The sequence below is a fragment of the Nasonia vitripennis genome (assembly GCF_009193385.2).
Source record: "Nasonia vitripennis strain AsymCx chromosome 1 unlocalized genomic scaffold, Nvit_psr_1.1 chr1_random0003, whole genome shotgun sequence".
Lineage (NCBI taxonomy): Eukaryota > Metazoa > Arthropoda > Insecta > Hymenoptera > Pteromalidae > Nasonia > Nasonia vitripennis.
Genome location: NW_022279589.1, coordinates 375,960 through 400,125, shown reverse-complemented (window position 1 = coordinate 400,125; position 24,166 = coordinate 375,960). Strand labels below are relative to the sequence as shown.

At 40.6% G+C, this 24,166-nt stretch overlaps 2 protein-coding genes across 12 annotated transcripts in view; both read left to right on the top strand.

The window, feature by feature from the left end:
• The window catches only part of LOC100115682 (sodium/potassium/calcium exchanger Nckx30C), a 570,283-nt gene extending 546,389 nt beyond the window's left edge, over window positions 1-23,894 (top strand). For 9 of the 11 annotated variants that reach the window (XM_031929636.1, XM_031929593.1, XM_031929495.1 and 6 more), the window contains one exon: window positions 23,462-23,894. In XM_031929636.1, the coding sequence (XP_031785496.1) occupies window positions 23,462-23,702 (241 nt within the window). In that variant the 3' untranslated portion in view covers window positions 23,703-23,894. The remainder of the gene's footprint in view (window positions 1-23,461) is intronic. The other 2 variants (XR_004345110.1, XM_031929883.2) reach the window with 1 other exon arrangement.
• LOC116417407 (caldesmon-like) lies at window positions 1,544-9,330 on the top strand. Its single transcript, XM_031930313.2, has 2 exons — window positions 1,544-8,168; window positions 8,487-9,330. The coding sequence occupies exons 1-2, from the start codon at window positions 6,235-6,237 to the stop codon at window positions 8,488-8,490; spliced, it is 1,938 nt and encodes a 645-aa protein (XP_031786173.1). The 5' UTR covers window positions 1,544-6,234; the 3' UTR covers window positions 8,491-9,330.
• Window positions 23,895-24,166: the final 272 nt, after the last annotated feature.

Here is a 24,166-nt window from a genome sequence, read left to right as displayed (position 1 = left end):
TGGAAATATCTCCGTCCTGCCACTCTAAATCGTGTACATCGAGAATGCAATGAATATTAGTATGCTGCATGTCAATGGGTAATTCAGTGAAACTGCACAGTCCGCGAATGATCCAATGACCAACTATACGATTCTGGAGTGATAAAACGCCCACTTCCTTGGGAATAAATTTTCTATTTATATCCCGAAAAACTTGAATATCGATCACGTAGTCGGTCATGATGATTCTGTCGCGAGCGCTAGTTGTACACGTTAGGAAGTCGTTTCGAGAAATAGACTAACTGCTGTCTTCTCGTATGCTTACCTTATGAAGCGCGAGTAAAAATTTTGTAGGCGTGGCGATCGAGCGAGCATGCGCATCACGCGCTAAAATTCGTTACAATTTGGCGGCCTGAGTAGATTTCTAGAACGTTATCGTATTCTGCGTACAATTGATAGTGGTGAGAAGAGCCGTCTCAAATCTCATTTCTATACGTATGTTACCCGAACACACGAGATTCCAATTCGTAGCACAGTGTGCTGAGAAATCAGGAGTAAAATCGAAAGCCGTGAGAAAATTGCCTTTGTAATAGTTATAGCGGATTGGTGCCAAAACTTTCGTCGAGAAAATGCACGCCTGTGCCTGTGTACAACGTCTGAAAAGTGTCAATGTAGAGTTTGTCAAGACCCGTGAAACGTGGCTGCAAAGATTTGCTAAGATTTATACACCGTTGACGTAGAGAGACATATAATTAATGGAGAAATGTTTAAAATTAAACGGGTTCAACAAGCGGTTTCCGTTGAATGGTTTGTTTTCCACAAAGCCCAAGATTATTCTTTTTGGCAGCTGACCGTGTGTAATGTTGTCGATAGAATCACCCAATATTCCCGAGTAAAGAGTAACTTAGACTTTCGTTATGAAAGATTTAGCCGTGGTTTTCAATAGCTTGTGCATGTGCCAGTAAAACGCTTATACTGATTTTTACTCTGTGAACTATAAGCGTTGATTCTCTAATGCTAACTTTAAATTTTTTATCGACGGTCGCACCCATTAGACAAAAAGCATCCTTTCTTCTCACGAGATGCACGCGCATTTCTACACTGTTAATCAGCATTCAAATCATGTCCAATCATGTAATCGGCGGTTCTGTGTAAAATATTTTCGATTTTTCAGTCCTTTGTTTACGAGTGCAGCTGCTGCAGCGCGGGCGGTGCTCACCACGTAGCTGGTGCATCAAAAGCACCAAATGTGTCATCGTACCATAAACTCGCTGTAAGGTGCTATTCTTCAGCATCCAGAGAATAGTTCAGAAGCGTCTCGGTGTACGCTCTGCAAAAAATGGCGTTATTAGGCGGTGATATAATTTTCTGATTGAACATTAAATGCATGAAACTGTTGATAGGTTCGACTTTAGCTTCTTTTGTTGCTGCTTCAGTCTCGTCCGCGGGTACGATTTAAGGTTGAACATAAAGCATAGTGTGAGCCAGATCAAAATAATGTTCGCTACCTACCGGCACGACAAACTCCAAGAGTACGTCGACATCGTCACTGAGAGACTACACAGGCTTATAATGTAGAAACCTGCTGCTTTTGATGGACTTTTGAGTGGCTGGAGCCGTGAAAAGATCCAGCTCACTGGTCATGCATTCTTTCAAGTAAGAATGTAAAAATGCCATTGTTGTGCGCCCACACTATATACGTCTAGGACCGAAAATATCCGTAACACTTTTCAATGTCTGCTACCGCTTGCGACGGGGTAACCGTCTGTGTAGAAAAGTCCTCTCTCTCTTTTCCCCATGTTGCTCTCTATCCGAACTGCCCATGAGTTGATACTCATAATTATTGGTATGCATTTTAGATAGAAAAGAGCCGAGAAACAGCCGAGTAGCCGTAAGCCCGCACGAGAGAGAGAGAGAGAGAGAGAGATACCAGCCGCGCGACTACACACACACGCTGGAGCTCACGCACGCTCACACCTAAGCCGCTCGAGTCAGAAGATAAGCCCGCCGCCGGGAGGGGGAAAACCTCGCGCCAGGCCGCGGCAGCAGATACTGTACTGCTACTTGTATGTGTGAGGCGTTGAGTGTGTGTAAAAAGAATATTCACCTATGTAACCTAAAGAATTATTTATTTGTAATGTATGACATGAGAGGTGGTATGATACAGTGTGAAAACCCAACGATCGCACGAGAAAACATATGTAAATCGCCAAATGTAACGGCACTAGACCGATAACTATGTATTGCGCTTGTGTGAGTACTCTAGGGAGGTGTACCGTCGCGCCTCGGCCAGAGAATTCGGCACTTGGTTTTTCGTCGCAGCCCAGAGAACATCCCTACGGTTGACCAGACATTTGTTTATTGAGAGTAGAGTAATATAAGAGTGCGTTATCCTGTGATTGTTATAAGAACGAGGGAGAGGTACGAGAGAGAACTTCAGCCGGAAGGTAGTGTTTAACGGTAATATTTATGATATATATTGAGTGTGAGAGGAATAAGCCGGACGTTGCGAAAGTCGGAACGTTACTGCCTCGTGGCAACATTTTTGACGAGCTGAGATTTGTAGTACCGGATAACTGTGCGAGCGTTGTGTGCGAAAACGGAAATTGTAGCTAGTAGAAAATATCACCTTAGAGCCTCGCGTTTATTATATTACCGCCGGTTTTTTTTTGTAAGTAAAGATTTGTGAAGTGATAATCAGTCGAGTGGTCTAAGCTTATTACTTCCTATTTTCCCGATCGAACTCCCTCGGAGAATAGAGTCTCGTAACTAGCCGGAGACGCGACCCCAAAACGTTCGCAGATAAATCGTCCGACCTGGCGCCTTCGAAATAAATACGGCCGGGCGTTAGTAGCTAATCACTGTTGCAAAGGAAAATAACGAGAGAAAAACTACCTCGTTACAGTGGCTGCCCAATGTGTGGGGCACGGTCGTGGAAAATAATTTACGAGTGATAGTGTTCAGTGCGCGACATTTTGAAACGTGGCACCAATTTCGTTCAAAGTTAATCGTGAGCCGTGTCTAACTAAAATCAAGTGTATAAATAATTCCAATGAAGCAGAGAGTTGTATGATACTGCCGGAAAAATTTAAATTTTATTCGTGTAACCGCCAGAGAAAAATTTACTCGCCACGTGCTGACAGCCGCCGTGATCGCAAAAACTGGGGTTCTCAAATGTAAAATCATGGTTTACCTCAGTGCTCTTTTTCGATTATAGCCTAACAAAAGACGAGTTTGTGCATTGCTCTAACAGTCGGTTGAGTGTGCAAATTTTTCCCAACACGCGGTAGTGGAAATTCTGCCGAAAATCACTCGCCACGTGTCGATAGTCGCTGGGAGTGTAAAAACTGGGGTTCTCACAAGTGAAATCATGGTTTACAGAATTACGCCCTTTTAAACTTTACAGTGGCAATATACGGGTTTATTAATATTTTTACGGCCAATTGTGAGTGCAGAATATTTTCAGATTTAATACGAAGCCGAATTAAATTTTTTTTGCCTTCTTGCAAAATTCAAGTTGTAGTAGTTGAGAGAAAATTAACGTTTGACGGACCCGTTTTAAAATTTTTTTTTCTTTTGCCTCGTTTAGAATTATAAAGGGATTCGAAACGAAGAAAATAAATTTTTTTTTGTCGTGAAAATTTACAGCCGTAATTTTCCGAAGAATAATTGGAGTTATAGAATTTTTAAAATACCGAGCAGTAGTTGAAGACGTCGAGAGTTGAAAAATAATTTTGTTTTTTTTCCCCTTTGTTGATTTGTTTGTTGAGAGAGTAGAAGCCGATAAGAATAGTGAAGAAAATTTTCTTTTGCCTATAGTCGCTTGATAATTGCTTAAAACAATCATTTTAGCCGAACAAAATTTTTTTTTGAGAATTCAATGTCGGGAAAAATTTTGTGATAGCCTGTTTGACTTGATTGGAAAGTTTTAAACTAAGATTCAATTCTAGCCATACTGCCGACTATCCTTAACCCCGAACGAGTTAATAAACAAATTTTGTGGCCCGATTGCGAGTCGAATCAAGCACTAGCAATGAAAGAAAATTAATTTATCCACTTTACTATTTAATTGCAATTGATGCAATTCATACCGATTGCACATGAATAATTATAAGTATTAATTGAAATGTATTTTTATGCTCATAATAATTTTGAATTATAATTTATACACATGTACGTTTTGAAACCGAAAAAGTTGCGTACCAGCCAGACGATTAATTCGACAACTATTGTTTGCCTTTTCTGCCGAAAAATCCAAGTTAAGAAATTGGTCGAAGCTTGAAACGTTTTGAAATTAATAGTTGGAAACAATACTGTGAATCCTATCTACGAAATCGGTAAGTTGTCTCAATTAAAGCATTGTGATCGAGTTGTACGTCGGATCGTGACGACGAAAATAATTATTTTCCATACTGTTCATTTTACAAAAGTTTGAGTCATATAACGAAATTGTAGACACGTGATACAGAGTTTGTGTCGTACGTCAAAGCTGAGACCGGAACTTTTAAAATTTCTTAAAGTGTTGAGAATAATTGCTAACTGCGTCGTGGTTTGAAACTTGATTCAAATTCGTTTTCGAAGAATTCATTTACGGTGTAAATAATTATTTTGTTGTTGTTGAGAATTGATCAGAGATTTTAGGGCGCATGATTCGGATCTTTAAACAATTATTGCTTTTAGAATCGACGTATGAAATTTAAACCGGACTAAGCATTTATTTTGGAAATTGTCGGTAGCAGAAAATCCGTCGAAATAAGCAAGCGAGCATTGTTGAGGTCGAGATTCTAGATAGTGAACGAATTCGAATTTGTGCCCGAAAATTTCCTTATTTTTTTTTGTTTACCTTTGTACACGCTTGTAGCGAACTAGTCGGCTGAAAAATTTGATTCCAAGAATTTACTGTCAGACTTGTCGAATTTCTGCCTGAACCTTTTCGTTATTTTTGTTTACGTTCACGCTAAGTAAAGTACCCGCTGTTTGTATCGAACTAGTTAACGAATATTCGATTCCAAGAATTTACTGCCAGATCTTCCGAAATTACTGCCTAATTTACAACCAAAATTTTCCGCCTTGAGTCATGTTTACTGCCGAGACCAGCAACGATTTGTCAGTCACAGCCAATGTTTAATATTGTCAGACTTGAGAGAAGAAATTACAGCTGAGCAAAAATCCAAGCTGCTGTTTCGACGTTAAAATGAGTTCTCATTCAGAAATTATGTCAAAATTACGGAAGAGTCCAGAGGTGAGGAATCTCAGTCGAGAAATCCGAAAACTACATACAACCGAGTTGAAAGCCAGATTACGATCGCTGGGCGCTAACACGAATGGCCCTAAGGATTTACGCCAGGACAGATTGCTACGTGCAGTACTATGGTGCACCGGCTACCAAAAGTCAGTGCCATGGTACGATTGGGACAACGCCAAAGAGGAACCAACTCAATCGTCGGAAAATTTCACGAGTAGGCGCAATTCCAAGAGAAAACATGAACAAACGTATGGAGAAGAAACCGAGAAAATTCGAGTAACGAAGATGAAATCGCGTAGTGATTATGTTGATAGAGGTCAAGACCACGAAAACCAAGACAGTTCCAGCAAAGCCAAGCCTCAGCATCAGAAAGAGAAGGTGTCGAAGAAGAAGATTCGAAGACTACGTGGTCGAGTTAGAAGTCGAAACCGAGATCGAAGCCAGAGTTCTAACAGTAGTTCAAGTCGAAGCAGCCGTAGTCTGAGCAGTAGCAGCAGCTCGAGCAGCAGCAGTTCGACGAGCAGCAGTAGTTCAAGTCGAAGCAGCAGCAGTTCAAGTCGAAGCAGCCGCAGTCCGAGTAGTAGCAGCAGCTCGAGCAGCAGCAGTTCGACGAGCAGCAATAGTTCAGGTCGAAGTAGCAGTAGTTCGAGTCGAAGCAGTTGGAGTTCAATTAGTAGTCGTTCTAACAGCCGTGCAAGCCGAAATTCAAGTAGTAACAGCCGGAGCAGCAGCATTAGCAGTTTCGACAGCCGCTATCTAGAGCCAGAGTCGGATAGTGCTAAGAAGATTGCTGAGCCAGTAATTTACAGCTCGCCATTTGAGGATTGCCAAGTCTGTGGTTTCAAGGACGTAGTCTTTCAGAGCTGCCCAAACTGTGCAGAACTGAGAGTACTGTTGGGAAATGGCAACGCGGGAGCAACTCAGAGGTCGATGCTACCCGCACTGTCTCACAACAGACCTCTGTTGAAGTGCAGAAAACTGGGCATGCGAGGTCTGCGTTGCAGAGAGGTATGCCAGTTTTGGGAGGGGGAGGGAGTGGTCCAAGCCCACTAGTGTCGCCAGAGAAGAAGCTGAGAAGGAAACATCAAGAGATAGGGAAAGGAGATGTAGAAGAAGAGGAGAAATTTTTGGTGGACGAAGAGAAATTTAGTGTAAAGAAGAGAATTTTCGTAGAAAGGAGAAATTGTGTAGAAGAGAAGAAGAAGTGTCGTGTAGAAGAGAAGAAGAAAGGGTTTGTAGAAGAAGATAAGGAGGTTTTAGTTGAGAAGAAAGAAGAGAAGTGTCTGCCGGACGCTAACGTAACCCGTTGGCCGAACCGCAGAGTTGCGGTTGAGAAGAAAGAAGAGAAGTTGCTGCCGGACGCTAACGCAACCCGTTGGCCGAACAGCAGAGGTGTAGCTGAGAAGGAAGATGATAAGTTGTTGCTGAACGCTAACGTAACCCGTTGGCTGAATAGCAAAGTTTTAGTTGAGAAGGAAGATGAGAAGTTGTTGCTGAACGCTAACGCAACCCGTTGGCCGAACAGCAGAGTTGTAGAAGAGAAAGAGTTGTTTGAAGAAGAGAAAGAGAAAGTTTTTGTAGAAGAGAAAGAGAAGTTGTTTGAAGAAGACGAAGAGAAGAGTAGTAGAGGTAGTGCAGAGAAGTCGAATCTTGAACTGATTCCAACTTCGAGTTTACCATCGCCCATGGTTACAGATCACTGTGAAGATACGAAAGCACAGCCAGTCATGTTGAGTCCAGCAGCTAACAGCCGTGGCAGGATTAGGGAAACCCTAGCTCAATACGAGAGGAAGAACGAGTCGGTCGAGGAATCGACATTCTTACCACTTACAAAATTGCAGACTAGAACCCAACCTCAACCGGCGTTACAGCCTGATCAAGTTAACAGACAAGATGCCAGTAGTACTTCAGGGTTTCAGCCAGATGATAAAATCAAGAAGTGTTCGGAGTCAGCATTCCTGAATGAAGAGAAAATGCGTTGTAGAAGAAGAATGTTGGAGAGTGATGAAGAGAAGAAGACGTATGCGAATGCTGACGCAACCCGTCGGCTCAGCAACATCGTAGTCATGAAGCCAAGGACAACTGCTAGTGCTGTTACAGCCTGGCCGTCCAGTAGTGACGACGAGGAGGAGAAGAAGAATAGTAGATGTAGAGCAGTGAAGTTATGCAGTAGTGTGATTCCATCCTCAAGTAACGATTGTCTATCATCACATAAGGCTACCGATCGCCGTGAAGATACGAACGTACAACCAGTCCAGTTAAAATCAGCAGCTAACAGCAGTGGTCGAATAATGGACTCAATAGCTCAAGACGAGGTGAAGAACGAGTCGGGAGAGAACCCGAGGGATTCATCGCTCTCAATATTGCAGCCCAGAGCCAATTTTCAGCCGTTGTTACAGCCTGACCGAATCAACAGACAAGATGCCAGTAGTACTTCGGGATTTCAGCCAGATGGTGCAATCAAGAAGACTTTGGAAGCCTCATTCGCAGATGAAGGAGAAGTGTTGGAGCAGAAAGATGTTGAAGAGAAGATCAAGAAAGAAAACATGGACGAGCAGACGAAGGAGGAGGTCGTGGGTTCGATGGTTGGAGTGGAGAGAGAAGATACTTGTGAACCTCTCAAGGACGAACTTACTGCCTGGGCCCTAACCGTAAATGAGCCAGAAACGCCAGAAGTGCAGCACTCGTGTCTTGAGCCAGCTCATGAAGAAGAGAGAGATTCGAAAGCCAAAAAGGAGAGAAGAGTTTTCGTTTGGACAGAAGTCAGTTGCCGAACGGTTTTCGATCGAGGAAAAAGTCTCATGGAAGTATACGTAGCAACCACGATCACTATGGCCACCAATAAAGGCGTTTGGCCAGAGGACGTAAGGAGAGGTACATATCGAGCCCTCTTCGATCGCGGCCGGAATCACAGCCAAACTTACAGCCAGTTACAGCCAGTAAAGTAAGTTTCCTCATCTAGACCGGGTTTCTCAACCCAAACTTTGTTGACTTTTTTTTATTCATTGTATAAGCTAATCAAGCCATTCTTACAGCCCTGCAGTCTCGAGATGGTAGTGTGAGGAGGAGAGAGAGAGAGGGACATATAGTTTCCTTCCTTTGTAGTGTAAAACTGAAACATTCAGAGTATGTTTAGTTTTGGGAGGGGGAATGCGACGGGGTAACCGTCTGTGTAGAAAAGTCCTCTCTCTCTTTTCCCCATGTTGCTCTCTATCCGAACTGCCCATGAGTTGATACTCATAATTATTGGTATGCATTTTAGATAGAAAAGAGCCGAGAAACAGCCGAGTAGCCGTAAGCCCGCACGAGAGAGAGAGAGAGAGAGAGAGATACCAGCCGCGCGACTACACACACACGCTGGAGCTCACGCACGCTCACACCTAAGCCGCTCGAGTCAGAAGATAAGCCCGCCGCCGGGAGGGGGAAAACCTCGCGCCAGGCCGCGGCAGCAGATACTGTACTGCTACTTGTATGTGTGAGGCGTTGAGTGTGTGTAAAAAGAATATTCACCTATGTAACCTAAAGAATTATTTATTTGTAATGTATGACATGAGAGGTGGTATGATACAGTGTGAAAACCCAACGATCGCACGAGAAAACATATGTAAATCGCCAAATGTAACGGCACTAGACCGATAACTATGTATTGCGCTTGTGTGAGTACTCTAGGGAGGTGTACCGTCGCGCCTCGGCCAGAGAATTCGGCACTTGGTTTTTCGTCGCAGCCCAGAGAACATCCCTACGGTTGACCAGACATTTGTTTATTGAGAGTAGAGTAATATAAGAGTGCGTTATCCTGTGATTGTTATAAGAACGAGGGAGAGGTACGAGAGAGAACTTCAGCCGGAAGGTAGTGTTTAACGGTAATATTTATGATATATATTGAGTGTGAGAGGAATAAGCCGGACGTTGCGAAAGTCGGAACGTTACTGCCTCGTGGCAACATTTTTGACGAGCTGAGATTTGTAGTACCGGATAACTGTGCGAGCGTTGTGTGCGAAAACGGAAATTGTAGCTAGTAGAAAATATCACCTTAGAGCCTCGCGTTTATTATATTACCGCCGGTTTTTTTTTGTAAGTAAAGATTTGTGAAGTGATAATCAGTCGAGTGGTCTAAGCTTATTACTTCCTATTTTCCCGATCGAACTCCCTCGGAGAATAGAGTCTCGTAACTAGCCGGAGACGCGACCCCAAAACGTTCGCAGATAAATCGTCCGACCTGGCGCCTTCGAAATAAATACGGCCGGGCGTTAGTAGCTAATCACTGTTGCAAAGGAAAATAACGAGAGAAAAACTACCTCGTTACACGCTGCTGCTTGGTACTTCTCTTTCTAGGCCTCTTTTCTGTTGTTCTCGTGATTCTCTCCTTTTTGCCTGCCGTATATTGTTTACGTATTTTACTAGAGCCGATATTACTCGATGTGTGTGTCTTTTTCAACTGACGCCTTCGACGCAATACGCATGATTTAGAACTAGAGCCTATCATCATTTATGCTATTTTTTCACCGGCTTTTCTTTTCAATTTTTTTCCAGACTCTTATTTCCAGCACGATATTTTAATGCCTCCTTGATATTCGAACCGTGCGTTGCGTTGTTCGCAACGTCGTCCAAGAAGTTAATTCCTGTGCACAAAGCCTCCTATCCCACAGCTTTAGTACCTCACACGATTTTCGAAAGAATTTTGCGAAATAAACTTCTGAGCCACGCACCTACACCTCGTACGCGCTGATACGTTCAACTGGAATAGATGTGTCTTACTCCTCCACCCCCTACTTGCACGTCGTAGTAGCGTATATCGTCGCTCCCTACGAAGAGTAGCACTGTTCAAGTTTCCCGTCATAAGTAGCACAACTCATTTCACGCACGCTAGACTAGCACAACTCAAAATTTCTCGCGAAGACTAGCACAACTCAAACTTTCTCACAACTTAAACAACGCATTTATATAAAAATTTCCCGATTTTTGCGAAACTGCCCCTAATGAACATTTTTAAATATTCACAATTTACAACTTTTTATCAAATTTAAAATTGTTTTCACAGATACAATAATTTTTTACAAATATTTTTTTTTAATTTTCACTTTTTCAGAAACTTTCTAAAATTTCCGAAACCTTTTTAAACTTTGAGGTTTGTTTGTCTTTATCAAAGGTTTTCATGAACTTAACCAACGAAATAACCCAATAAAAACGTAAAATACTCACATTTTAAGTTATATAAACTCGCGAGTTGTGCTACTCTTGACCGCATTTCTGAACTGTGCTACTCTTCGCGGCAGATGGTGAGTTGTGCTAGTTTTCGTTTGTAAAATTGAACTGTGCTAGTCTTCGTACGAAGATTCTAATGGTATTTGCACTCCGTGCTGATCTCTTATATCTATGACGATTGAGTGAAAACTGTGATCTATAAGTAATGTAGTGGAATGAGCAGGTGCGAAATTTCTCACGATATTACTGCCAGATTTATACTTTGCGTGTGTGGCTTGCATATATCGGTGTACACGTAGAGTTAGTTGGAAATAGCTTAAGAAAGCGATGCTGGTCTATTTTTCAGCGCAACAACGCTGCCCATTGATGATGTGACAAAGGTGCCGTTTTTTCGCCAAGTCTCAAAATCTTAAAAACCAAGAATCCCACACATTTTTACGGCTAACGTTGACAGGTTCTGCTCCAGACAGGTGCACTTACGCTGTAGCTTGTAGTAGCACTTTTGAAAGGGTGCAGCTTCAAGACGCAGATGATTGCGGAATACTTTTGATTTATTTATTTCGTTGGCTAATTGCTCGATCTTGTTTTAAATACCGCGTGAAAAGAAAGGCATTTCCTGCTCTGCGGTTTAAACGTGTAAAAGGCGTCTGAGTCTTGAATATGCGTGACAGTGCTCGGTACGTGAGCTCGCGCGAAAGCTGCGATGTAAAGCTGCTAGTGTCGTTGTCGTTGTAGTACATCATACTGCTGTTGCTAGGCAGAACTAGGTAAAATGCGCTTTGGTCTATTTTTAAAATTTTTGAACTTCAGAGGCCTTGATCTATTAGTTAAATTTTTCCGGGTTGCCAGCCCACTTAACGAGTAGCTGCTTTTTCGTGCCACGACTCTTTGTAAACTACGCACTCTATTTTGATCTGCTTAGCACAGTGCGACATACGTTTCACGCCAACGTGAGCTAGTTTCTGAGAAAAAGCCGTCAATCTGCTCACCGTTCATATCTTCCAGAATAAATGTTGGTAAATTCTATCTATTGGATATACGCTTAATCTAAAGTTTTTCTTGTATCCCTGCTCGAAAGTATTTTTTCTGCGACTAATGCAAGCGTAAGATCTGGACTTAAATTTATTTATTACACTTGACGCCATCTTCTTGCGATTGTAGACGTGCTCTTGTTTCTAAATTTTCGTGCGCTTCTGCAGCGTTTTAGATATTTACGTCGCAAGGTCGACGATTTTCCGCATCACGTTGACGTAACGTTGCGTATTATTGTGAGAAAAGTAGCGCCACATTCGTTCGCGTGTAGTACGACTCAGTCTCTCGACAACAGCTTTTGACTCAGTCTTTCTGAGCGTAACTATTTGGCATGCTGTTAAGTATAATTTCTACCGTCATAGGTGCTGATGTTGCCTCTATTTCATCGATATCGCACTCGGAATCGTGTTCGGAAATACGTTCAGAGTCTCTGAAAAACAGATATCGTTGCAGTATTTGTAAAGTTTTAACCTTCTTCACTCTTATCTGTAAATTTGTTCTAATGAAGAATCGCGTGCATCTCAGGATCGAGTCTCAAGAGATTGTCGCCGCACGTTTGAACAGAGTTTTCACCAGAGCCGTTTGCTGCTGCTGGTTGAACATTTTGCATACGCGAAAATATATCTTCGGGCACTATAATCATTTTTTTTGCGCGATCCATTCTGTCGACTAGTCTGCTGCTGCTGAGTTAGAATTAAATAGCTTTGAGATAAGAGCTCCAATGATAGATACGAGTAGAAGCGGCAAAAAAGCCACTCGTGAGCAGATTTCTTATTATTGTAATTTATCAATTTTCTCAGCACGTTTTTGTGCTTTTTAAGTCATCGTTTATGCAAGTATTTGATTTTGATTACACCTTGCAAGATGTTCAAATCGCACTCGCATATGCAGCACACGGGCCTCTTATCGAATGTGCATAAAGACTTGTGCGTTGTTAGCCGTCGTGTGATAAAGAGCATTCAGTACAGCAACTTGTTTTCTACTGAAATGCTTGCCCACAGGTATGCAACAGCCAGCTTGTTTCATTGTTGTGGGCGCCATAGCTTCTTACCTACTGCCCAATCGTAGAGGTTTGCACACGCCTATTGTATTTTCACTTTTTACCAAATTTAATATACACGTGCCAACCCTATACTCGTCCACGGCCGCTTGAATTAGATCAAGAAAAAGATACGTATGAGGTCCGCGAGTAGCATCTACCCTTATGAAAATAATGTACAGAAAGCAGTGCAGAGATCTATGCATAGATCTTTGCGCATTATTTTTGTAAGCGTATTCAAGCCTTCTGCAGAAATCGCGGATCTACCAGATAAATTTGTCAAGATGCTAAATCTGAGCTCTGTCGTGCGGATTTTTAAATATCACCAGATACTTTAAATTTAAACTTACTTTACGCTGGGACTTTCCTGGTAAAAAATACTCTGCGTCACCAGGAAGACCAACAAATTCAAATGATGAGACGATAATGAGAACAAATCCAAAACTATATCGATCGATGATTCAGGCATTAAATTATTGAGAATAAGTAATTTTTTCTCGCACGTATCCTCCGAATAATTGTTTTACTGAGAAAGTCCCTAGCAAAATTTAATCAGTACAGCTGAGACCTATGACCTATTTTTGGTGTTACCATGGTACTTGGGTTAATGCGCACCAGATGTATGAAAAGTTTAATTTATTACGACTTTTTAATTATTTTAATTTAAAAGTGCTTAAAATCAATATGTAATTTGACATGTATTTTAATTACGTACCTTTATCACATACTTTTGTATGCAACTGCAGTCCCAAATTGTACATACAGAGGTACATAATTTTATTACGTACAAAAGTCACATCCAAAAAATACGTAATAAAAATACTTATTTCTTTTCAACAGCGGTATACTAACGTGGTCATTGTATACGAGTTTAGACACGCGGGCCGCGTATACGCGTATATTCGTGGCACAAGTATCATCGTTTATCCACGGCGGCGCGGGTGAGCCGTCTACACGCATATACGTACCGCTCGCGTACGAGCGTATACCACTAAAAGTTAAAAAAAATTAGATCATTAAATGAGAGGGTTAAAGAGAAAAGGATAGGCTATTATAAATCAAGTGGCATGGTAGCGCCACGAAGGCGAGTCTAAGAAGCCTACGGCGGTCGCGACACTATTTACTTCTATATTGGGTTTTTCAATTTTCAATTAAATAAATACAAATATTTACAATATTTTTTTGGCGTATAATCATATTTGTGTGCTTAACTATGATTTCCAATTGAAATATTGACAAGAAAGCAGCTTTTTTTACAATAAACAAGCATGTCTCAACAAAAATACTAAAACCTGTTTGGGATTCTTCAGCTCAACATGTTCAGACCATGAAGTTGGCTGCACACGTCTAGTGTTAAAACCGTGAATTTAGCCGCACATATTGCTTTCTCACATACTTATCCAAACCAGTGGGATTACTGATGTGACCACACATATACCGACCAGCAGAACTACGAATGTGATTTCATTTTTTTTTTCTATTTAATATCAAGTGGCGCGGTAGCGGTAGCCAGGGTAGCCGATGACGAAGTCTAGGTGGAGTGTACAGTGATTTTTTTGTGTCTAGGTGTAAAAATCATTCGAGGTCGGTGTTTAGGTGTACAGGGTGGCCGATGGCGACGTCTAGGTAGTTTGCTCCGTAGTTTTTGGTGTCCAGGTGTAAAAATCATACGAGGGCGGTGTCTAGCTGTACAGGGTGGCCGATGACGACGTCTAGGTGGTGCGCTCCGTAATTTTTGGTGTCTAGGTGTAAATATCATTCGAGAGCAGTGTCTAGGTGTAAAGGGTGGCCGATGACGACGTCTAGATAGTGCGCTCTGTAGTTTTTGGTGTCTAAGTAAATAAATCATATAAGGACGGCGTCTAGGTGTACAGGGTGGCTGATGACGTAGTCTAGGTGGAGTGCACTGTAGTAATTTTGTGTCTAGGTGTAAAAATTATTTAAGGGCGGTGTCTAGGTGTACAGGGTGGCCAATGGCGAAGTCTAGGTGGTTCGCTTTGTAGTTTTTTGTCTTAGTGTAATAATAATATTCGTAAACAGCGAAAATTTTTACCCATCTAAATTTTTTCAACATACATTATCAATCATAGCCACTATACTAATATTTTGCTACAAAACGATCAGTGTTTTCATGTTAATTAAAAAAATGTTACACAAAAACCATGGCCAAAAGATGCTAAAGATGCTTATATTTTATTTTTAGTACAAATATGTAATACGCAAAAATATTTACTTAAAAGGACTAAAATTTCTAAAAAAAATTGACCTTTAAAAAAGTAAGAGGTTAGACGAGTTTGATATATTTCGCAACGAAATTACAGATAAAAAAGAACTAAGATCAATCAAACAAAGTCAAGTTTATTATATTTAATCATAATAAAGCAAAAAAATTGTGTTTTTCAATCAAGGGCTTACTTAACTTAAAGTTAAGTTATATGTTGATCCATCAGAAACAACTCTCAAGATACTTACTACGTAACTTGCCATGCCCGTTTTATTTTGTTTTCTGGTGAACAACTTAAATTTTCTTTTTATCTATTAGAACATGATACAAACACCACAAGTACAAGAAAACGGGCATGGTAAGTTACGTAGTAAGTATCTTGAAAAAGACAATTTTTTTGCTTTATTATGATTAAATATAATAAACGACTTTGTTTGATTGATCTCAGTTCTTTTTTATCTGTAATTTCGTTGCGGAATATATCAAGCTCACCTATCCTTTAACTTTTTTAAAAGTCAATTTTTTTTAGAGATCGTAATTACAATAAAATTTTAAAACATTTTTATCATAAATATTAATAAATATGTCAAAACTTATTATTATAAATACACGTACAGCACAAACACACACACACACACACACACACACACACACAAATTTGTTTTAATTTTCTAAAAGATGATTACACTCAGATTAATACACTCATTATTTTAATCAGGCTTAAAATGATTTTCAATCATACTCTTCATGCTAGGATAATTTATTCTAAACAAATTCGAGAAATTTAGCAAGATACCCTTGACTTTACATTTTTCGAATACCTTGCCAGTTTTTGAATTTATGGTTTTATAGCCGTAAAATTTTAGATTGCTGGAGTGAAAGTTCGTAATCGATGTTCCTTCGCTAAGCACGTCGGTCATATCGCCGAGCAACTAGCCTAGTGAGGGCCTGTATTTTTGTACATGATAATCACACATAAATATGCACGGATAAGTGTTGCAGTACAGCATTTGCTTGCCGAACTTCTGCAAATACGAGAATAGTTTTAAGCGGGTCAGAGCTGTCGTGTAGGCTGCTATAACTACATTCATATACGGAGTAGACTCCACAGCATCGTCGATATACGGCCTATTCGCGTACATTATCTCTTCGTTAACGAGCAGGAGGCTCAGGGCCTCCTTATCTTCAGCCGTTAGAAGTTTGAGGAGGTTTTCGCACTCCTTTACGATCACCGTCTATTTAAGATTATTTCGCTGTCTAAACTTGCCCTAGAATGAGTTCAGACAGAGTTTTGACATGGTGCGAAGGCTTAGATTTTTCGCAATTTTTTCCAGACGTTCTTGCAATACTCGCGAATGTAATGCGCTTTTGATTCTGCTCCAATGCACCAAGCTGGAAACCCCGATGCTTCTTGTTTCAGTCGCAAATAAGTGTCAATGTAGCCAGCAAAAAGTCATCCTTCGCCTGTGAGCTGATTATACTCGGTCATACTATAATGCCATATCACAAATATTTTAGTTATAGTATAGCGAAGTTTGATGGCTTTTCGCAGCTCATCTGCTACCTAGGTTCCGCTGAACTCTCGCTGACTTGCATCCAGGAGCTAACAATCGCTCTGCCACATCTCTTCGCAGCATGTACGACACAGTGCGAAAAAAGGCTTGCCGTGCATTTTAATCAGTAAAAGAGGCTGATATAAATTTCTCGTCGGTAAAACCTTATATTTTACCAGCCCGTCCACGCCCGAGAAATTATTGATATTAACACCCGTCAGTTCATCGCACTCATCGCCGATATATTTGTATATCTGAATTGTACTAGTCTTCGCGGCAATTCTGAATTGTGCTACTTTTCGCTGGAAAATTTGAACAGTGCTACTCTTCGTACGGAGCGACGATATGTTCGCCTGCCTTAGCATCGTACACGACGACAAAATTTTTGGTCCGTCTGCCGAAGAACGCATCACGAAGATTAAGCGTGAATTTTCTGATGAGCGGATGCTGCGACACGTACTTGGCGAGTTCGGGATTTTAACGCTTGACACGGTCGAACTTGCACTCCCAAATTTTGCGCGTCTTGTATTCGAGCAGTGAAATCTGCGGGATTTTAGCGCGTGTATTTTTGAGCAGAGCATCAAGAGATAATCAGAGCACCGTAGTCGATGATCTCCTAGAGGAAATCAAATATCACGTTCGCTGCATGCATCTCGCTGTGCCACAGCAAGAACTAGTCGCGTTCGCTCGTCGACATAGTGTCGGGTGAATAATAGTGTGCATCCGGTATGACGCCATAGTATTCGCCGTGATCCACGGTGTTAAAAAGATGAGGAAAACAGCCTTTTTTTGTAGTCTCACCTGAACCAATTGTAACAGGCAATGCAGAAAGCTTCATTTAGAAATAGCTAAGACTATCGATGAACTTTGTGCGTCTTCACCTCATACACACTATTTTTTAGCCGTTTAATACGATGCTCGGCGCGCAATTTGTTTTACGCTCGTCAAGCTGACATAAAACAAATTACGCATCCTATCCTTGTGCTTTATGTGCAATGCATATTATATTTTCCAAGTCCGTTTTATTGCGTACTACAAGCTCCAGCAGCTGACCAACGGGGTCTTCGGTAAATACATGTTTGCGCACACCGCACAAGGGACACCATTCTGAAATGTCCTCAGAACTTATGCAATCCGTGCAGACTTGCTGTGCAACGCAAACATTCATAACGTGCTTTTTTCATCTTTATGCTTTCATCATCTTGATACGATGCTTCTGGCATCGTTTCTAGATCATAGAAAACATAAAGATGCTTTTCCGCTAGAGCATCTTTTTTTGCTGTATATCACAACATTTATTATAGCCATGTATCGACTTGCATTGTCGACACCAATTCTTGCTGCACTAATGCTGGTTCACGCTTTTGCAGTAGAGTCGGCAAACCTGCAGCACATCGCATAATCTTTTGTTCTTCGCTTTGTATGATCCCGCAACCAAATGGTTGCGAAAACAGACATCGCCAAAAAAACTTGGATTACACAATGGGCATTTCTGCAAGGCTTCGTTCTCGCTACACGATAGCGAGACGAAACAGCGTGAATACAGCTGCCTACATCTGAGATCCTCGATATTAGTGTAGCCACGATTGCAAAAAATTACAAAAAAATTTTGCTTTCGCAGCTCTAAAAATATTGATATCACATCGTTAATACAGATTAGAGCGCAGCAAAAAATAGCGGTTGTGCAGTTATCACTGCGTCTGTCAAAAAATTGTGCTTTACCGCTCTCCATCGTGTCTTTCTCGTAAGCAACTATAGCTATACCACGAGTTGTAAAATAGTGCTAGAATTGCCGGAGCTCTCGTACACCGTACACCAAAGCCTTTGTGAGGTATGTGAACGCCGGCATCCTGGCACAATTTTACTCGCAATAGCTCGCTCTCGCTGTAGTTGCTCACGACCGTCGCGTACAACGTTCCATTTAGCGCGCATCGCCGAGGTATTGCTTGATCTAAGTGTGATTTTCGCCTCGCCTACAACCAGCGCTCTTGGCAAGCAGAAATTGTCGCAATTATTTATATCGATGATGGACCGCTGAGCAACGCTATCGACGGTCAAGTTTTTCCGTCCAGAGCCACCTGCACCTACATGATTTTCTACGACGGCCAAACCAACCGTAAATAATTCGTCGACTCTAAAGTTTGCGTTGCTCTGAACGAGTTCATCGTCAAAAAAACCACAAATCTTCGCCAGTCAGAGCACTCGCAAGACGATAGGAAAGCCCATCCGTATCCGCTGCGAAATAATCGCTAGAGGTTGATACACTGACGCGATCATTACCGCTTCTGATTAGAGTTAGCAAATTCTCGTGCGTATTGGTAACTCAATCCATATAAGGATATTAGTTCCTGACGGCAATGTATTATGCACGCGATGGACACTATTCGAAATTATCGTGAAGCCATGATAGCGCACATCATCACAAACTTCCACTTCACCCGAATTGACGGAAACACTTACTATACTTACTATTATTAAAATTATTATTCGGTGACGATAACTCTTCGCCCGAGTTTGAGATATTGCCATTGCCGTCGCCACCTCCTACCTGCGAATCACCGCTCGCTACACTATCCTTGCCGCTGCCACCATCGATGATCCGGTGGCCTGCATAGTAAAACATGATCTCCTGCAGCATGGCTGATGTGGAGCTCACTCTTGTTGAACACTCCATCTCCGAGGATAATACAGTCGATGACGGGCCCTTCTCCTCGCTGATGCTAATGTTCTCATCATCAACTGCAAAGAATTCATCCTTTACTGTTCTGCAAGATTGTTGCGACTCTTGATAACATCGCTGAACAGATCGGCCATCTCGAACACACTCATAGAAAATAATGCGTTTGCGGATTTTTCAAGCAAGTCGTTTTACGAACAAACTTCCTGCGTACGACCGTTATCAACGATTCGTAGCGCAGCAGCTTAATAAATCGCAGTCGCATCATTTTCCGAATCTGCATCCAGACCGAGGTCGATGTCCTTATTCATACAACGTCTAATAACTTAAAAAATTATTATAACAATAATAAAAAATTATTATTGTTAATAATAATTTTTCAAGATTTCACAAAGGACCCACCTAAGGCGCAGGCTCGTAACGGAAGGACAGCAGAACCATAGCAGCCTCTATCATTGGTTCGCTACCTCTGAGCAGTGCTGTGGTGGCTGTCCTCGATCTCGTAAGCTTCCTTCTCCTCCATGGGAGCCTCGACAGCTTGCCCTACTGGCGCTAACTTTTAGCGTTGAATAGGCTCCTCTCCTTCGTCCTTCTGTATATACAGGGTGACCCAATTTAAACGGGCACCGCTCATAACTCGTCAGGGACAGCCACAATCGAAAAAATGGTAGAGACGAAAGTTGTAGGATATCGAAGGGGCAACCCGATGGTGAACTTGGATTTGACCTTGAACGCGTTTTTCAAGGTCATTTGAAGGTCAACTTTGGATTTTTAAATATGAACCCCATTCTTTTATTGCGGGAATGGAAAGAGCGGTAAATTTTACGTTCAGAATGGTATGTTCGGTTGCGGCACTGAAGGTCATCGCAAGGTCATGCAGCCAGAATGAAACCCCGCCTACGTAATTCCTCTAGCAACGCCAAATTAAAAAAATTGGTAGAGATTAAAGTTGTAGGATATCGAGGGGACAACCCGATGGTGACCTTGGATTTGACCTTGAACGCGTTTTTCAAGGTCATTTGAAGGTCAACTTTTGATTTTTAAATAGGAACCCCATTCTTTCATTGCGGGAATGGAAAGAGCGGTAAATTTTACGTTCAGAATGGTATGTTCGGTTGCGGTACTGAAGGTCATCTCAATGTCCTGCAGCCAGAATGAAACCCCGCCTACGTAATTCCTCTAGCAACGCCAAATTAAAAAAAAGTGGTAGAGACCAAAGTTCTTGTATAGGGGGGGGGGGGGAGAATTGTGACCTCGAATTTGAGCCAGTCCTACAAGGTCATTTCAAGGTCAAATTATTTTTTTTCAAACTTTACTTTTACTTTGTATCCGAGATGAAATCCCTTCTTAGATGTTCTCTGTCCAGCGGCCAAGACGCAAATGAGCCCTCGCTAGCGTCCAAACATAAGTCTCGCTATTCCCCGAATGATCCCTTCCGACGGTTAACTTGCGAATGACTCCTCTAGGTGGTCGCCACCTACCTACCCGAACTCCTGATGTGCGAAAAATAAAAATGGCTCCCGAAATAAGCCTTTTAAAATAAGTCCCGCGCTCAGTCTTGCCACCGCGACTCCGTCGAACCTTCCCCTACGACGCTTAACTCACGAATGATTTTCAAGCAGGCGCCCCGGCCCCGCGCCGTACCTGCCGCCCGAACTTTCGATTTGCAAAAATAAAAATAGCCTCCGAAAATTGTCGAAAGAGTCTCACACTCGGCCTTCCGCCAAAAATATTATTTTTTTAATTTGGCGTTGCTAGAGGAATTACGTAGGCGGGGTTTCATTCTGGCTGCAGGACATTGAGATGACCTTCAGTGCCGCAACCGAACATACCATTCTGAACGTAAAATGTACCGCTCTTTCCATTCCCGCAATAAAAAAATGGGGTTCCTATTTAAAAATCCAAAGTTGACCTTCAAATGACCTTGAAAAACGCGTTCAAGGTCAAATCCAAGGTCACCATCGGGTTGTCCCCTCGATAGCCTACAACTTTAATCTCTACCAATTTTTTTAATTTGGCGTTGCTAGAGGAATTACGTAGGCGGGGTTTCATTCTGGCTGCATGACCTTGCGATGACCTTCAGTGCCGCAACCGAACATACCATTCTGAACGTAAAATTTACCGCTCTTTCCATTCCCGCAATAAAAGAATGGGGTTCCTATTTAAAAATCCAAAGTTGACCTTCAAATGACCTTGAAAAACGCGTTCAAGGTCAAATCCAAGGTCACCATCGGGTTGCCCCTTCGATATCCTACAACTTTGGTCTCTACCATTTTTTCGATTGTGGCTGTCCCTGACGAGTTATGAGCGGTGCCCGTTTAAATTGGGTCACCCTGTGTATACACACACATATATATGGCCTAAGTTTATCCGAAAGTTTATTAAAATTTGACAAAATGAATAAGATTTAAATTAAAGGAACAAAATAAACTACAACAGAGTAAAGAAATGTTAAAGGAATTTACATGAAACACCCCATTTTTTTAAACATATATTCAATTTTATTTCCTATTAATATTCAACTATTTTTGTACAAAATTATTTTGATTATTCTTCTGCTGTTTCATTTGTTACGACCAACATTCTCATTTCTTCATTTAAACTCATACGTTTCGATGCAGTTTTATTACTGTTCAAAGAAATAAGTGGATCCGAGTTTACCAATAGTCTTCTCATTAGGTCAGTCAATGTCGCAATGCTAATAATGAAATATTCTCTTGAGCTTCTTCAGAAAGTACCCCAATAGCAACCATAAAGTTATCCATTATTGCATGCCCATGGATGAGAATGACATGCATCGATGGGGGCATGTAATACCATCCGTATAAATCTACATATAAATAAGCAGTATTTTTGCAATAAATTCTGAATGCATCATTATTTATTTCCAGGCCAGATGCAATAACAGCTAATATAGTCTTGAATTTATTTAATAATTCTATGTCAAATCCTTGAACCAATTAATACTTTTATAAATATATATTTATACCCTAGTTACTACTTTTATGTTTTAGTGAAAACATCATTTATTTACATTTTTTCTTGCATCAAAATCATTAATAAATGGCTTAAAAATGCACAAAAAATATATATATATATATATATATACAGATAAAAATACGTTGATAACATTTCTTTACTCTGTTGTAGTTTATTTTGTTCCTTTAATTTAAATCTTATTCATTTTGTCAAATTTTAATAAACTTTCGGATAAACTTAGGCCATATATATATGTGTGTGTGTGTATATATATATATGTGTGTGTGTGTGTGTGCGCGCGTTCGTGTACACACACATTTATACATATATGTCTGTATATGTATATAAATATCAATAAACATAAAATAGGGGTTTTCATGATTTTTCTCCATATCGGGGGATTCATTTTTGGCTTTTTTTTACCTAATATGTTTACTTTTCTTTTTATATACAGCAATAAGATGAGTGATCAACATAAATTACAAGATTCAATGGTTTTTGTAGAATATTAACTCATTACTATAATGTTCTACATTTTTCTGCAAATTTGAGGTTATTTGTGGACCGTATAACTTTTTTTTGGTTTGGCTAATCCTTTCTAGGGACTTGGATTCATATTCTACATACAAAACCCTACAAATTTACCGTTGGACAACCCTTTCATATCGAAAATCCAGTTGAATCAACATTTTTGAAATGAAAAATCCCGTTTCACACCACTGTGCGGTTGTTTGTAATTTATTTGAGAGCGGGTGTTTGTATATATGTGTATGCGTGCGCGTGACTGTGTTTTTATTATAACTTTTTTATTGTATCATTAGTTTGTAAGCTAAATTAAATATACTTCATTACTCTACGTGTACTCACACACGCTTTTTTACTGTCTTGAATAAATAAATGTATACAAAAATTCTGAGAGAGAGAGAGAGAGAGAGAGAGAGAGAGAGAGAGAGAAAGAGAGAGCTTCGAGCTGGTATGGAGTAAAAGGGGGAAGGGGAGCGTTGCAACGTTCTCGGGGCCAGTATGAAGTAAAAAAGGATAAGGGCTCAGGGCAAGTATGGCATAGAGGAGGGGAGGCCTTGAAGCTCGCATAGGGTAGGTGCGCGACGTATATAGTTTGTTTATAAAAAATTATAAATAAGCAATTGAAAATAGGTCACGCGTCTGAGCGGTGACACATTTCTTATCGCCACGGCGCGCCGGCGCTGAATAGTAGCCGTCATTAATCATGCTAATTGACACACTTACCTGTTTGTTTACAACAATTAGCTACTGTTGACATACTTTGGGGGTCATAATTCATATTAATTTACCTAATTAGCTACTGTTTATGTGAACAAAAGCTTTTGTTTACATAAACACGTGCTACTGGACCCGGCTACTGGTGACGTCACTCTAGGCCACGCCCAGTCTTTCTATACTAGCCCATACATTTACTACTATCAGGTGTGTTATATAGATGTATAGATGTACACAGAATACCGACTAAAGTAAGTATTATTTTAAAAGATAAATATAATTTTTCCAGGCTTCCAGTACCATGGCTATTATATGGATTGATTTACGGAACACCAGTAGAGGTTAATTCAGTTGGTATGGTCTGCAGCATCGCTATTCTGTTTTGTATGTTACTTTTTGTAATACTCAGTATAGCCTTCTTTAAATGGCGTATGAATAAAGGTTTAGGGTTTACCATGTTTTTATTGTACTTTGTATTTGTAGCTGTATCTCTGATGTTTGAATACGAATTAATTACGTGTCCAGTTTAGTATATAAGATGCAAACAATTTTTAATAATACAATTTTACTAAGCCATATTATATTCACAACGATCATAAATACAAAAAAATAGTAAAATAAACATTTGTAAATAATGTAAAAATTTGGTATAGTCAAAAAGCAATTATACGCTTGAAATTAGTCGTTATATCATAAATAAAATATATCATTATATTATATAAGATGTTTCTTTAAATATATTTAAAAAAGTTATTTCAAAAAAGGCATATTTTCTATTTGTCATGTGTAGAAAATTATTTATGGTAAGTACAAGTATACAAAAAACTCCAATAGTACCTGATATTCATTGAATGTTGCTTTAATATTGCATATAAAGATTTATCAGAGTTAATAATTTTGCCGATGGGCCCCAATCATCTTGCACGAAAGCACAAGCGGTAGTCGAGTTTGCCAGCGGCTAGTCATCAGTCTTATTACTGTGCGAGCATGTGCA